Source organism: Anguilla anguilla, chromosome 1, assembly GCF_013347855.1.
Source record: "Anguilla anguilla isolate fAngAng1 chromosome 1, fAngAng1.pri, whole genome shotgun sequence".
Classification (NCBI taxonomy): Eukaryota; Metazoa; Chordata; class Actinopteri; order Anguilliformes; family Anguillidae; genus Anguilla; species Anguilla anguilla.
Genome location: NC_049201.1, coordinates 8,371,866 through 8,388,446, shown reverse-complemented (window position 1 = coordinate 8,388,446; position 16,581 = coordinate 8,371,866). Strand labels below are relative to the sequence as shown.

The 16,581-nt window shown below is 44.8% G+C and overlaps 1 protein-coding gene across 2 annotated transcripts; it reads left to right on the top strand.

The window, feature by feature from the left end:
* The first annotated feature begins 76 nt into the window (after positions 1-76).
* Positions 77-12,925, top strand: LOC118209162 (tandem C2 domains nuclear protein). Of its 2 annotated transcripts, none has more exons than XM_035384333.1 (12): positions 77-282; positions 696-771; positions 1,122-1,331; positions 2,417-2,584; positions 3,549-3,625; positions 4,819-4,894; positions 5,414-5,514; positions 5,894-6,010; positions 6,761-6,952; positions 9,393-9,507; positions 9,996-10,195; positions 11,173-12,925. In XM_035384333.1, the coding sequence occupies exons 2-12, from the start codon at positions 705-707 to the stop codon at positions 11,281-11,283; spliced, it is 1,434 nt and encodes a 477-aa protein (XP_035240224.1). In that variant the 5' UTR covers positions 77-282; positions 696-704; the 3' UTR covers positions 11,284-12,925. The 2 variants fall into 2 exon arrangements, with proteins under 2 accessions (XP_035240224.1, XP_035240217.1); XM_035384326.1 differs by having other exon boundaries at positions 693-771.
* Positions 12,926-16,581: the final 3,656 nt, after the last annotated feature.

Genomic DNA, 16,581 nt, shown 5'->3' with positions numbered 1-16,581 from the left:
AACACTAACAGAATGTGAGTGCTTCCGGGATAGTAAAAACAACACTAAACTGCCTCACCGTGATAGCTGATTATTGTAAAGAAAGCGCTCTCGATTCGGTCGCGAGAATCTGCCAGCTCGTCAGACACGTTCATGAAGAGGCGTGTAACTGGAGGGCGCTATGACCGAAATTTTTGAAGTCCCCAGGGCTTTAGCCTACTACAATGAGCGCAGAAAGAGACTGTAGTACACCTGTTTTCATGAACGATCGAGCTATACTTCTCCGGCGGAGCAATCGTACGGGTAAGTCCAAACGGTCCATTTTGCCACGTTTGTGGTTTCATGGGGGGGTTCATTTTTTAAAAACTTGCCAGTCGCTGGGTCATCAAGTGTTATACCATTGACGCTGTTGAGAACTAGTTGGGGTAGGTTAATAACTTCTGTCAGCTGAGAGCGCAGACATTTTCTGCGTTTTCCACTAAAACGTTAATATTTTAACCTATATTAAGAAATATTGATGCACAAAATCAACTTCAATATTGAAGTGTTTTTTTTTTTTAGTTGACAAGAGTATAGGAGTATGTAGCATACTAATTCAGTGCAACCTTAAATCAGAAAGTTGAGATTTTTTGGTTAATCATCAGCCGCGAATGCAGACAAAAACGGTTCTTGCGCCTGTACCGAAGTTCCTGTTCCCTGTGTCGAATCCAAAGCAGCTCTACAACATGGCAACGGAATGCATCAAAAACTGCTGCAAGAGCTTTCTGCGCAAGGAGGAGACTGAGACCCAAGGTGGGCCGTTCACTGACGTTTTTTTTTATCGGAGCCGTGGCATATGAGATTAATATCTGTGAAGTTAGCATACCATCTTTAGTTGCAGTTTCATTTTAGGGACATTCATTATAATCACGAGTGAGCCGAAATTCAGTAAGAGCTGTAATTGTATCTGGAACTCCAACTTCGCAAATACCGTCAAGACTATTCCTCAATGTTTACTGTCACTTTTAGTTATATTTCCAGACTCCTATAAAATATCTTATTTTTTTTAATGGCTATGTACAGATAATGATGATTATGACCATTACTATGTATTCATATGTATTAGTAAGTGAGTGTAACTGGTTATTTACTTTTCTCTGCAGTAATTAAAATGAGAGTGGTGCCGGCCAGCACCACCGTCTCAGGGGTCGTCTCAGAAGGTCCGAGGCGAGTGGTTGGTGTTTCGGAGGACTACCTCCTCTCCAAGCTTCCCCCCCATGGGAAAGAGGTGCCCTTTGTGGTCCCGATGTTCAAACCCTCCTACATCCAGCCCAGTGGGTCCCTGTACCCCAGCTACCAGGAGGGGCTGCACGGTACGCTCCACGCTGCACTCCCAATTTCCCTCTTTTCCTCTCATTTTAGGATTTATTTCTTGTTTCAGGAGTCATCTGAGGGGCTTAGTAAACCTACTGACTTCCCCATTTGAAAAAAAAAGAAAAGAAAATGGTGGCCTGTAAAATATCACGGCCCGGCGAACCCTCGGTTTAACACTGCGCAGAACCTCCATTGCTCAGGCCGAGCTTTCAGTGTACCGAGAACTGGGTGCTTTTACACAAATTGTTTGAGTAAACTGGAAAAGAAATGGGTTGGGTGGAGGTTTTTCTGGAAAGGTTTCGGTCTGGACGGTGTGCACTGGTTGAATGGCTGCCTCCAGGGAAATTAAGACTGTTAAAGTCATTGCTGCCGTCTTGCCTTAACCAGAGCCTTAATTTCTGACTCAGAACCACAGGGGCAGAACATACACTTTGACAGATTTGCTAACTGCAGGGAAAGGAGAATTGTCAAACAGGCATTTGCTCTGAACAGAGAATATATTCTTTTTGTCTGACTGATATTAGGTTAGATTAACTCTGCAGACTAGTGTGATTATATACTTCATAACCACAAACTAGGAAGTTGGTGCTGTGCCATTGTGCTAAAAATAAAGCTTGTATCTTTTTGAGAATACTTTTGTTGTATCAGGTTTTCAGTAAGTATTTATTTAATGTGTACAAATGAGTTTGAGCTAAAGCTGAGTGAATATCTTCAGAATATCAAGGATTCCCCATTGATATTGATGTGTGATGATATTCTGTTTGTCCATCTTAAAGAATGGGTGTGATCTGCTTAAACTTTGGTCTAATGATTCCTGTGTGTATGTGTGCTTTGTGTGTGTGTGTGTGTGTGTGTGTGTCTGTGCCCGTACGTGTATGTGTGCGTGTGTCTGTGCTTGTACGTGTGTGTGTGTGTGTGTGTGTGTCTGTGCCCGTGTGTGTGTGCATGTGTGTGTCTGTGCCTGTACGTGTGTGTGTGTGTGTGTGTGACTGTGCCTGTACGTGTGTGTGTGTGTGTCTGTGCCTCTACGTACGTCTGTGTCTGTGCCCCTACGTGTATGTTCTATTGCCTCTCTGCGTTCCAGGGTCTGCAAGGTGTACCTACGTGGACCGGAAGGCAGAACTGACAGGTGCCAGTCACATCGTCTACGATCCCTGCACCACACTCCATTCCAGCCTCACGGCGGACCACATCTCCCCGGGGTCCGCGCAACGACTCTCCCCAAACAGGACCGGCAATACGTACGGATTAGGTAGGGGAAAAAATAAAAGAAAATGAAAACCCAGCCCTGCCTCGAGATATCCGGCTTATCTGTATATTTTATTTGTACTGTATGCCCGGAAGAGAATGACCTCTCTGTGCCGATTTGTACAGTATCCGTTTATCCTTCTAAGAAATTAGTTTTTGTTCCCTGAGGGGGACACGAGTCCCCCTGGTCTTAATCTCAAGAACCATATATCCTGCTCTGACGAAACCTGCACTGCCAGGGACATTCAGCGAGAATAAATTGTGGTTTAGAAAATGTTTTCGCTGCAACGTTGTTTTTGTCGCCCAAGACACTTGTGTCATGCGAAAAATAGAAAATCCTTCCGCTTTATTTCTGCTGGCTCTCAGGAGGTCAAGCGGAAACATCTCTGGCCTTGAGGAGGTTATCTGCCTTTCCGTTCACCCTGTTCAGAATTTTTTCTAAATCTCGGGGAAGTAATGTTCAGAGCGCTCATAACTATTTGAATGTTGAATGTTTGTTATTTTGCTTTTACTCGGAGATAGACTGTACCATTCTCTGTGTGTTTAGGGATCAGATACACTAATTCCTCCATATTTATGCATATACTCTTAGCTTTTGATCCAGACACACGTTTTTGTGCAGCTTATTAATCAGGATTGCAAATCATTTATGGCAGGAAAAAAAAAAGGACCTGTTCAAACAGTGTGTTTAATCTGGTATGTGTCCTGCTGGGGTAACAATAAAAGTCCTGGTATTTTACGTAGATGCACGCCGGTCAAATATTTGCACATGTAATTTCTGCCAATTGCATGTGTTTTACTGTCCGGGAGTTGGCAAACTCAAGCCATGCATGTGATTTATTTTAATTTTTTTTTCCAATGTTTACATTTTGTCGTACAGGAATTGGGGAGTGGATGACAATAATTCTGGGTTTACCTGGGTTAAAGGTCAAAACCAAAATTGCTCTGACTGAATGTTTGTGTTTCAGTGTGGGATCTGAAGAATGGGAAACACAGGTTGAGCAACTCCATGTTCGATCTCACACACCCCCAAGGCCACATGGAGGTAATTGTGGGTCCACACACACCTGTGTCACATGATCACAGACACATAAGTTCCACCATTTTTTGTTTATAAGTTTATAAACTTAACATAAATCAATTTGCTTTCTTAATATACTCCTTATATTTCATGACACATTGAAATAATAACATACGTTATTCTGTTTAATACTGTACGTCAAGTTTCGACGAGTTTCTTGGTATGCTCCAACTTATCTTTGTTGATTAAGTGACTTTTGAACTGATAACTTTATTTGGTCTTGTCCACAAACAAAAGGTGAGGTTTGGGCTGTCCTTAGTGGGCTGTTCTTTGCCCTGTCAGCTGTGTAAAGGAAATTGTATCCACTTGGCATTAATACTCCATTAATAATATTGAATAACAGATATGAAGCTGGAGCTATGACGACAGTTTTATTTTAAGGTTTGCCAAAAGCCATGATGAACAACAATTCTAAATGCAAAGCTCGCAAAAACAAAACGTTCAGAGGCCCAGGATTTCATTCGTGGATTCCAGGGCTGGGTTAATAGAGCAAGCATTAATCTCCAACTGAGGATGACAGTCTCTTATAATTGGAAATGAGATCTCCTCTGACATGGTCACCTGTTGCTGTTTCTGAGATAATTAAATGAGTGCTTGCCATGATTGTTTTAACCTGACAGACTGGTTCACTGTCGTTTATTTGGTCCCAGGCCCTGCAATTCTTATCTCAACACTGCAGGCATTTCTTAGGCAGGGTACGACCTGTAGATATGATATAACTTTCCACTCAGTCTCCTCTATCTCTGAAGTGTTAATTCTGTTCGTATATTTGGTGGGTGCAGGTTATCTACAGTATATGAAAAAAAGTCCCAGTGCAAATAATTGTTGTAATTCTCTTCAAAACATTGTGGAACTCCAGGGTATTTCCAAGAAGTTTTAGGCTTCCCCCCCCCCCCCCCCCCACCATATATGGAAATAGTTTGTGTTGTGTTTTACTTCTCCCAAGTTTTCCCTCCTTGTAATAATTTAATTTCAGAACTTCTGAAGTCTTAATGGAATTTAGTACTCTTTTAAATTCTAAGAACTTGAGTATGGAGAGGCCTGCTGGTCTTAGGCCTCAGATTGGGGAGGCGGGGTCGGGGGGGTAGAGGGGGTGGGGGGTTAGCTTCAAGGCATGTTATTGATGTCTTACACAATCTCTCCTGGCTTGTTCCCAGAGGTATGAATCGGTGTCCAGTATCCAGAGCAGCACGTCGTCCATGAGAGACTCCCCCGAAAGCAGCCGTAGCCTAGGTAACCATTCATATATGGGCCGGCCGTTAACTGCCCTTTCATACCCCACCGCTCACTCCAGACAAACACCCACAAGCGTCCCGTTAAATGTTTATCCTGGGTGTATGTTTGATGCTTTTGCAGTGCAGGTTTATAGACTTCTTCTGGGAGACAAAATACCCTCTCCGTAACTTTTGCCCTGAAAGGACCAGATGAGATTTAGATCTCTGCGCCTTGTGCGACCATCAAAAGGCAGACACCGTAATCGCTTCCAAATGCTTTATGTCCACAAAAAGGCATTTCTAAGATAAACTCAGAGATAGCCGGTGACGGTCTCTTAAGACAAAGTGTGAGACTTTTTCAACATCCAGACACACGTTTGTTTTAAAATGAAAGAAATTAACTGGATCGAATGATTCTGGAGTTGAGCTGTACCATCTGTGAGACGTAGAGAAGCGGGACATTGCTTACACACCCGTGAGTGAATGTCAGCGGATTTCGGTGACGGTGTGTGTGTGTGTGTGTGTGTGTTCTGCGCAGAGTCGATCGCTCTCTCGGGGGATGAAAAGGAGCCGGGAATGATGAACGTCAGGCTGTGCTACCAGGAGGCCCTGGAGCAGATCTGGATAACGCTGGTGCAGGTAACCTTACACACCTGGCGAAGCTTGTTCCCAGGTGAAACGCTCCATTGTGCAGCTTCGCAGCTCGCTGAATGGGACCTCTGTCTGCGTGGAGTGCCGGGTCCGGCAACACCAGCCAGCCCTTCCATCTCACTGAACCCCTTCCCCCCATTCGCTCCTCCTCCATCATTACACTCCCTCATCCTCTTTTTTTGTTTTTGTTTTGTGTTAAAGGAGTGAGTTTTTACTTCACATTTCTTTTAGTACGTGTACAGTGTAGGTCATTGCCTCATGAAACACCTAAAAGGGATTTTGAGAGACGGAAAGATGAAGAGTGAAATCATCTCAGTGAAAAGGATAATGGACAGTGTGTCATATAAATGATGGGCTTCTCTTCCAGTGTAAGAATGTCCACTTCCCCGTGGACAATGGGGGGCTGCAGAAGATTGGGGTGAAAGGCGTCATCAGCCTGTCCAAGCCCGTGCACTTCAAGAGCTCAGTGAAAGAAGCCTCACCGGTAAGCACAACCTGGCAACCCTGAAACCACACAGTTTGTGAGCCCAACTTGGCAACCCTGAAACCACACAACTTTCAATGTACTTCAGGTCCAAATAAGGGCATTGGTCAGCTCATGCACACGGTGTGAATATTGTGAAAATTACAGAATAAAATCGAATGTGATATTTCATGAAAAGATTATCTGTATTTGAACTCTGGGTTTGTCCTCAGGAGTGTGTTTCTGGGGGCTGTTGGGCCGGCTTATCCTGTTAAAGCACTGTTCTAATGCATGGATGGGCCCCACGGTCTGGTTTTGAATCTAGACCATGGCAGGGCTGACAGTAGCTGGAAGCTGCCAGTTGGCCCTAGTGTCACCCTGGACTGGGAAGGGTTCAGTAGCCTGGGATGACAGAATCTCATCATTCACCAGCAACTCCCTGCTGGTCATTTGGACACCCACAAGTCCACCTGTTGAGCTGCACACAAAGTCTTCCTCTGACTTGTGTGTGTGTGTGTGTGTGTGTGTGTGTGTGTGTGTGTTTGAGCTTGAGCTTGACCTGTGAACTGTGGAGTGATCAGAAGCCGTGGCCGATGTCACATGCTTCGGTGGAGAGTGCATTGATAACCAAAGTGGCAGGGATCTTTTCAGTGGCAGTATGACATTTCAAACTGGGGTGTCAAGAAACTTGTGAGGACATAAAAAATAACCAGTGTGACTCCGGATTGAAATGGGAACTCACCGTGTCGTTTCCCCTCCTCTCTGTTCCAGAACACGGAGTTCATGGAGACCTTCGTCTTTGCCTTGCACCTGCAGCAGCTGCACACGGCCAGCCTGGTGCTCCGGCTGCAGGCACACCTGCCGCGAAAGTGCACCCTGGGCGAGTGCGTCCTCTCTCTCCGGCAGCTGGGACCCCAGGAGACGGAGCACTGGCTGGACATAACCCCACCATCCAGAGCCCCGGTTAGTCCCCCCCCCCCCCATTGGGCCTGGTTCCCTATTTAGCCCTTTGAAGAGTTTGTTTTTTTGGAATGTTTTTTTTTTTTTTTTCAAAAATCTAAATCAGTGTTCTGGAAAATGCTTTCGGTTACCAGTAGTGATTGTTACATCAGCATTAGAATGTTCAGTTAAGAACATTCTAATCACATAAATATGTAGTTAGAATATTCTTAACTGAAAATTCTAATGCTGACGCAACCATCACTACTTGTCATTTTCAAGTGATGCTGTTCTGGAACGCTGATTTAAAATTTTGGAGAAACATTCCAAAAAACCTACTCTTCAAAGGATTAAACTAAAGGCTTAAAGGGTTATCAGTGCAAGGGAAACTGCATTACCCATTACACTTAGAAACGCGCGGGTCTTTGGCTGAAGACTCGTGCTGAATCACTGAAAATGATGTTATATTTCATTCACCTGCCCTCCGCCGTGCCTCTCCTGTGATTCACACTCAGTGAACGCTCAGTCATTTAATGCGTCACTGAATCCGTAGGTGAGCCGGTTCCACTGCAGCAGGAGTTACAGGGAAATGGGTCACTCACAACGCGCATGGAGGCCATTAAAATGCTAATGTGCTGCTGATGTAAGGCTCTTGCCGAAACTTCAGCCGTTATATCACTGTTGGTCTGTGAAACACCAGCAAAGCCACCAGGACAGGAGAGCACACAGCCGTTTGGACACTGGTGGACTATATTTTTAATTTGTGTTGGCTGTTGTTAACCCTTTAAGATCCTGGAGCCAGCTCGGCTGTTCATGCACAAATATTCCTCACAGAAAGAACAAATGCCTCATGAGAAGGACTATTAGGAATCACAAGCTGGTCCGCCCTTTAAGAGATCACAAATATGTGATTAGAATGTTGTTATCTGAACATTCTAATGCTGATGTCACGGTCACTACTGGAGTGGTGCTGTGGAGTTTTAGAACACTGACTTAGAGTTTTGAAAAAAAACATTCCAAAAAACCTTCTCTTCAAAGGGTTAAACATCTCAGTGCAAGGGAAGGTTTAGTGTCGGCGCAGCTGTGAAAGATAAAGTTAAAGCCCTTTTTTTCCCGGCGGTGCAGATTTATTGGAGTGCGCCTTGCAGATGACACCGCCGACTATGACTGGCCAATAAGGAAACGTCCGCAGACTCAGAAAGCCCCCAGAAACCTTATCCAGTTACACTGCGTAATTAATTGTGTGTCTGAGGCAATAAGCGACCGGTTTACTACTTGGCATTACGGTAAGGTAGTTATTTCAGGGGCTAATAATGACGCATTTGCGTCACTGTCCCTTATTCGCTCCTGCAGTAAGCTTGACGGAGGCCATATTAGTGGGCCGATCACATTTTAAACCTTTGATACAGGCCAGACTTGGTCTGGGCAGAATTTATTGCTGCTCACGAGAAATGGTATGAGCACATTAGTGCTCCTGGTTATGACTGACGCCCAGATAGACAAAGATATATTTCCAGCTCCCCTAACCCCCCACACAGCTGAGCAAACTAACATAAATCATAATATGTAAAAACCATCTTTATTGGAATAACATTAGTGCTGTATATTGCACGAAATCAACCGATTTTTTTTAATTGCCAGAGGTTTTTAAAAGGAAACGAAATCTTTTGCGGACATTTTTGAAAGAGAGAACAAACAATTGGGAGAAAAGATGGGGAGCAATTTGCTGTGGAAGGAAATTGGGCTCGAAGGCAATTTTTGATGAGCGAAAAATAGGAAAGAGGTTAGCATGCTGGTGCTGTGGGCTTAAGGCGGGGGGAAAGTAGGTCACAACCCAAACAACGCCGGCGAGACTTTGCCCATAATGGGCCTGTATTTCAGGTAAAAAAAAAAAGAAAAGAAAAAAGAAAGGAGGGCGCTGAGCGGTTATGTCCCTTCCTACGGTTTTTAAAATCGGTGCGTGCATCATCTGCCTCAGCGTGGAGCCCGCTGTCATGCCCCCGGGGACAGAGTGACGTTTGTGTGACGGATGTTTTCCGCGAATGCCTTTCAACGTGTGGTTTTTTTTTTTTTTGTCCTGCCCAGGAATGCATTTTAATATGTCTGAAGGGGCTTTGGGTCTGAATGGCCCTCATCAGGGGGTTTGATACTTGGTTACTTGTGAAAAAGGGGCACATACTTAAAGAAACAGATCTGGTGGCTTTTTTAGGCAATGGTGTCTTGCACTCTGCCAAAAAGAAGAAGTATGTAATTGTTATATTTGTGTGTGTGTGTGTGTGTTTGTGTGTGTGTGCGAGTGTTTGTTTGGGTGTGTGTGTGTTTATATGTGTGTGTTTGTGGGTATATGTGTGTGTGTTTGTGTGTGTATGTGTGTGTGTGTTTGTATGTGTGTGTGTTTCTGTGCATGTTTTCTGTGAGACTCTACACATGTGGAACTAGCCGGGGAACCTTCTTCTTCCTGCAGGTCTGCCATGCGGAGCTTCATCTTGCCACCTGCTTCCAGCCAGTCAGCGGTCGAATTCAGATCCAGGTGCTGGAAGCGCAGAACCTCCCAGCATCCTCTGCTCCCCTCAGCCAGAGTAGGTTTCCTCACCTTTAACCTCCAAACCTGGGGCATGTGGGATTCCAGTTGTCTGCCATTTTGTGTGCTTTATATTGACGGTGAATGGGTGCCGACTTAGTAGTTTCCATGTGGTCCGCAAATAAAATAGGTGATAAAACACAAATTAATTTATGGACAAAATGCCTCTCAGATGTAACTTCAGTCACTGCTCATTTATTTGTATGTCACCCTTTCTTTCTTTCCCCTTTCTCTATCATTCTTTCTTTCTGACTCCTCAATTTTTCATTGCTCTTTATCCCTCTCCCACTGCTCTCTCTCTCTCTCTCTCTCTCTCTCTCTCTCTCTCTCTCTCTCTCTCTCTCTCTCTCTCTCTCTCTCTCTCTCTCTCTCTCTCTCTCTCTCTCTCTCTCTCTCTCTCTCTCTCTCTCTCTCTCTCTCTCTCTCTCTCTCTCTCTCTCTCTCTCTCTCTCTCTCTCTCTCTCTCTCTCTCTCTCTCTTTCGCAGGCTTCTTTGTGAAGGTGGAGATGCACTCGTTCGGGCGGCTGGTGACCAAGCAGAAGACCCGGGCCCTCAGGGCCTCCGGGGGCCAGGCCAGGTGGGCGGAGACCTTTCCGTTTCCCGTGGCGACACAGGAGCGGGGCGTCCACATCTCCGCCAAGCTCTACAGCCGCGGCTCCATGCGCAGGAAGCACTTCCTGGGCCAGGTGAGCTTGTGTCGCAGTCAGGTTAACGTGCTGCATGCCGTACGTATCCCGTTTCCCGCTGAAAACCTCTCACTCTTCCTTTCGTCCAGCCGTTGAGCCCTGAAATGTCAGATGTATCCAACCCTTGAAATGTCAGATGTATCGGTTACTTGGTGTAGTTCTTGGAGGTGTTTTGCTTCCTTTTTGACTCCTGCAATCTTAGGGATCTTAGTACAGCTTTAGTACACATCGTCGGACAGGCTCTAGAATGATTAACAACTGTGATGTGGCACAATGCATGAGTTGCTTCAAAGTTTCTGTGACTTTCACTAAGGTGAGCAAGAGTTTGGGCAGAAGCTTTACAAATACAAAATGGCTGAAAATAGTCTATTAATGTGTCCTCAGAGTACAGGTTTTCTTGTTGGTTGTAAGGTTGAATACCTGTATTGGCTGATAAGGAGGACAGTCAGTATAATCAACTGTAAGGTTTTCGGTTGCTATGTGGTTGGGATGGAAGAATCGATTGAGTGTGTGTCTCAGAAAAAAGAAGCAGAAAGAACCTTTGAGATGCTTTATTGATTTTTAGCGGGAACAAAGAGGAATGCCTCCTTATAAAACACGAAAAGAATCCTAACAAATATGAAACTCAAGGACTCAACCAGGTGAGCCAACATGTCAATGATAACTGGTAGTAAATGATTTCAGGTTTAAGTTGACTCACTGGGATTTTGAGTTTTGAGCACTTTAAAAAGCTGTATTCCTCTGTCGTGCCTCATGAGGATTATGTGCCTTTGAAGTGGACTGAAGCATTAAAATGAAGAACTGAAATAGTGTATGTATTAATATGGACCGATGCAGTATGTTCCTATAGGGACTGATGCAGGGAGTGTTTTCATAGAGCTTAATGCAGTGTGTGCTTCAAAAGAGGCTTTTGCTGTATGATTAATAGTTTTGAATTTTGAAACTGATGCAGTCTGTTTCTTTTTTTTTTTCGGCAGGTGCACCTGGGGTACGAGAGCTTGTCCCGGGAGGCGGTGGAGCAGTGGCGGGATACCATCGCGCTCCCGGAGAAGGCGGTGGCTGTTTGGCACAGACTGAGTACCAGCTAAGGGTGGGCGGGCAGAAGGGGGGGGTGGGGGCACCAGAAGATTCTACAGCACACTGCCACCCAAAGCCGGTTTCGCACTGCCACTAACATCATCTGCAGCCCTGGAGCTCCTGTAGCCTTGGGCTCCTCCGCTGCCCTACAGACGCACACCACGACCTGCTCTCGCTTTGGCTGATATCAGGGCTCGGGGGGGTGGGCAGCCAGGCCTGATTTTTTACAAAACGGCGCCTTAAAGGACGTGTGTTTGGTTTACGCTGGGGCGGACGTTTACCTCAGAGGAGGATTTAATTCCTCCAGAGACAGTGAAATGTGCCCCTTTGTTCTACCCTACGAACGAAGAGGGCAGTACAGCCATTCTTGTCCTGATCTTTTAGCTCTGTGCTGTAAGAAGGTAGTAAATTGTGAGTTGCCAGCTGTTTTTTTTTTTTTTTTTTAATTTGTTGTAGTGTTGTGGCAATGTTTGTTGTTGCCATGGCAAATATCGTTGGTTTGTTTGGTTACTCAACAGTGACTTAATCGGTCAAATTCCATCGGTGGCGCTGAGCAGCTCTCCCTGCTTTTTAGTAGCGGCTAGGCTACATGTTTTGTCACTCGCGGCGGGTGCTCTGACGAGCGGGATGAGCTAACGGAACGCATCATCCTTCCCGCTGTGCTGATCGCGATTACCCCGGCCTGCGCTCCCGTCATGCCTCTCCCACACCCTGGCTGGCAGGGGCCGATCCCCCCCCCCGTGCTGGACGTGCTTCGAGCTCCCGGATGACTCGGCACAAAGAGCGACGCTCCTCAAAGAGAATGCTGAAGTGGAGCAGTCGGTGACGCTGAACACAATGGGCTTTTAGCACAGACGTTTCCCCCCCACTTTACTGCACGGTTTATATAACTTGCATAGTACATGTTAACTAGCGCTAGGCTTAAAATGTAGGATTTATATTTTTTTAATTTATTAATTTATAAGCTAACATACAGTACATTTTAAAGGGCTCAACATTGGTGCACTTCTGTTTTAAATAATCGAGAAAGAGAGAAAAAAGCAATCATGCATGATTCCTGTTCAAAATACTGCCACTGTGACTTTTGTGTATACTAAAGATGTTATTTTGTCTAGGCAGAAGGCAGTAAGAGGTGCACTTTTTGCATTTACTCTTCCCAAACCATGTCTTTCTCACTGTGAAGCAATGTGTAAACATATACATTTGTTAACAATTTGTGTCATTAACATTTGTATCTAATAATTGTTAGCCAGTCAGTGTATTGTAGTGCTGCTAAAGGTTTTCTGGATGTAATTTTGTATTTAGCCTTAGATCGCCCTCATGGCTGGCTGTCTGTAAATGTAAGTCAGTCCTGTTATAGTAGTTTTACTATTGGCCTTCTTGATCAATTTTTGTATTTAGAATTAGATGAGTACCTGTCACACGGGTGCCTGTACTTGTTAAATCAGTCCTAACCCCGTCATGTAGTTCTAGCCCCAATAAAAGTGTATTTTTGTGGCGTCTCTGTACTGGGACAACAGAGACTTTTGACCAAAATGTTTCCAGTTGTTTGGTTCTATACAATCCTCCCTGACGTCCCTGTTACCACAAACACTGAGCTTTTTATGTCTTGTGCATGAAATGAATTAAGTTTTAAAAGGACATTGAAAAATCCTGTATTTTTTACTGTACTTTCTGTCCGTTCATGTCTGAAGCTTCAGTCCTGTGATATCCAGTGCTAACAGAATGGTCCGAGATCAGGCTTTCCAGCAAATGTACAGAATGGTTGGATTACGGTAGCACAAGGTAGGTGGAAAAAGTAGGTCAGCTAGCTATGGGGATGTTGTTAAATAGTTTTAAGGATCAGTAAAGCCCATGCTTGTTTGATGGTAGTTTTTATTGCATATGTGAATAACTGGCACTTATCCTTTACTGTCGGCTCGGGCAACACGCTGATCAAACAGAGAGGATTCCACGCTTTATAGAAAACGGGCACTGCGTGTCTAAGGTCCGCCCCGTGGATCATGTCCTAACACACCATATTTCAGTGACAATATTTCAATTGTCTCTTGAAAACATTATTCCCCCTTAATGTGGTTTGTTTGATTTGCTACTTTAGTGACAGTTTCTTCCTGATACTTGAGAAGTGCTTGCTGGTAAGAAAACATGATTTTTTTTGTTTCACAATACAGCCATTCCCTCCCCCCCCCCCCCCCCCCCCCCCCCCACCCCCCCCCCCCCCCAGTTATTCCCTTTTTTCATATGTGGCTTCTCAATTGTAAACTGTTTCTATTTTCTGAAATGTCAAGAGGTCCTAACCGTGATTTAATGTTAACTGTTTTCAATTCCCGCCAAGTGCCAAAGCATATTTTTTCTATTTCAGTGCTTTGATTTCAATGGCCTCAAAATTAAGCTTTTGTGGGGGAGATGTAGAGGGGGGAGTGTTTGTGTTGATAGGTCAAACCTTTCCATTATTTGGCAGCATTTTATTTTGATTGTTGTGGAAAAAATACACAGCATCAGAACGGCTTCCATTTTTACTTTTTTTTTTTTTTAAAGCTGCATATCCATACTTTAGGGTACTGGAACATTTTTACGGAGAGCCCTGCTTTACCATTTCATTATCAACGGTTAAACAGCTTAGCGGAGATACGGGGGAAAGCACAACAATTTGCCTACAGGTAACAACAGCTAATTTATTACGCAATAGCTAGCGCTCAGTCTGAGTTCTATTGGCGTAAACGGATGTAGAATCAGCTGTGTGGAATCAAACGCGCCCAGGTGAGTGTGTAGTACACGCAGGCAAAGATAGGCTTTCATCAGGTGCGCGTGTGTGTGTGGCGGGAAGAGTGCGAGCTACCGTCGAAGCCGGTCTACATCCTGGCCATTATCGGCATCGGCATTTACGTAAGTGATGTTTGATCGGCGTTAATGATTAGTCAGACAGTAGGCATCTCGGAGGGCCACGCCTTTGAGTCCGCTGCGCTCCCTGGAGCAGGAAGTGAAAGGGGCGCCGTCTTTCCTGCCGGGAGCAGTAGAAGCAGGAACGCCGACTCAAAAAATGCTTGTTTTATTTCACGGAAGCCTCCTCTAACCCCCCCACCCCCCATCCCCCCCATCCGAGCTAACCCTGCAGGAAGGAAGAGAAACAATATGGAAAGAATGATATTTGTTTTCCTGCTCCCTGGTGTTAAATATTGCATATATCTGCAAAAAAAAAAAAATCATTATTCATCTATGTTAGTTTGATACATCTTTTTTTTATTTCAATGATGGCTCATTTCAACAGTGCCTTGGTCCACAGTGAAATGTATCAGAGCTGGGACTAAAGCCAGTCTCTCCATGCATGTGTCACAGGATAAGATACCAATAAAACAGCACTAATAATAAATGGATTGCATGTAATCTGGCAATTCATTTTTTCCCCCTTGGACGGGACATGAGCCTCCAGTCTTAATCCATAGAACCATATATTATACTATGCTAGAGCCTGCTGTTCTGTGTAGATGATATAAAAAATATAATAAGCACGTATTGTATCAAAAATCACAAAATTTTAAAGTTTTACTTTTCTGCGGGGTCTTGGGAGGATAAGACAGGGCCTTCTTCAGCAGTGTCCCCATCACTGCACTGGGGCGTTGCTCTTTATCCTTGGTTCAGAAGGGGCCTGTATCACAAAGCAGGATTACTGAGTTAGCCGGATAACTGCACCGAGTAAAACCTGGAGCCCTCCCAAACCTGGAACATGGACCGAAGTTAATAAAGAAGCTGTCTCCAGGTTTAACTAAGTGCACTTATACTGCTGAACCCTGTAATCCTGCTTTGTGATACAGACCCCAGGAAGAGTCTCCTCTCTTGGGCCAACAGCACCACATCAACAGGAACAGGGTTTTTTTCCAGGTCTCCTGTCCAAGCATTATTAACCGAGCCCAGTCTCAGTCCAGGCGTCAGGTATTAAAAATGTGCGGATGTGGAATGGGGGGGGGGGGGTCAGAGAGCAAGGGTGTTACATAATAACTCTCGAAGCCCTGATGAGATACAGTCACATCAATGTTTTAAATGAAACATAAGAGTGCGTCCATGTGATCAGGGGCTCGGGATTTGGCTGGACTGTGTGACTTCGGGACTTTTAGGAGAGTCCTGATTGACACTCCTGTGTTTACTCTCTATAGTGTGTACCCCCACCTCCCCTCCCCTCCCCTTCCCCCTCCCCCTCCCCGCTGCACAGTGTGTGTCTAGCTCACCTCTCCATTGGCCACAGCTGTTCCAAAAGCTGCCGTTTGTCCGCACCTCTATTTTTCTTTAATCAAAAGTGGATCACCGCCTTTTTTTCTTTTTTCCGTGTTTGAGCTTCTTGGTTGCCACGGCGTCTCCAGGATCCACATTCTTTCACATGCTTCAAATAATGGGGTGGAGGGGGGGGGGGGGGGGGGTTTGGGCGGACAGAGACGACCGGAGGGAGCAGTGAAAACATGAGGAACTTATTCGCTTCAATGCTCAGCTTTGCCTCTGTGTTTGTCCTCCGTAATTTCATCACATGTTTTTAAGGAAGTGCATTTAAGAGGGTGGGCATATTAACAGGATGTGAGGGTCGGCCATGGGATCAGAATGAAGGGGAAATGGGGTTCTAGCTCATGGAAATAATCTGACTGATTTTCAGAGGCGGACCCTTCAGTCACACTTGTGAAACATATGGGGGGAATGTTTCCATCTGAAAAATACATGCAACAGTCCTCCCTCTGCACAGTGTGTATAATTAAGTAACTCAAATAGGTAATATAGTGTTTATGATTCGTTGGATAATATCCTTCTTATTATTTTTTGAGTTTCTGAGCAGAAATAAATAAATGCTGTACAACCAAAACATAAAATCACGGTTAAACTGAGAACATGAACAGTGCATGCATTAAAATTAGGCAGATGGGTAGTGTTCCTCTTGTGTTTTCAGGCTAATTATTCCCACACAAAGAATCTGCTAGTTTGTTCTTGAGTTTCAGGGCACTGGATAAATCCATTCGTGTGCAGATGCTTCACTCTGTATGTACAAATAACTCATGTAGATCGTTTGTGGGCCATGCATACCTAGAATAAGCAGGTAGTGTTTTCTCGACTCTAGCACAAACGGTGTCCATTGGGTCAGAATGATATAACAACTAAATAATTGCCGATTTGTTCAATAGTCAGCTACTCCTTATATTACTAGCCTGTGTATTGCTGTTATCCAAATCCTAACGCCACAGTGCCCTCCAGCGTCCGGTATTGCATGTCGACACGATAAATACAACAGTAATTTTTCTCTCTCTCGGCCAGAAGATGGCAGCACCACAAGC

What these genes read in the sequence shown, in the direction of transcription:
- LOC118209162 (XM_035384333.1), top strand. Translation starts at nt 705, where the DNA reads ATGGCAACGGAATGCATCAAAAACTGCTGCAAGAGCTTTCTGCGCAAG. An exon ending in CTACCAGGAGGGGCTGCACG is followed by an intron (nt 1,332 to 2,416) that starts GTACGCTCCACG and finishes TCTGCGTTCCAG; the next exon opens with GGTCTGCAAGGTGTACCTAC. An exon ending in CGGCAATACGTACGGATTAG is followed by an intron (nt 2,585 to 3,548) that starts GTAGGGGAAAAA and finishes TTTGTGTTTCAG; the next exon opens with TGTGGGATCTGAAGAATGGG.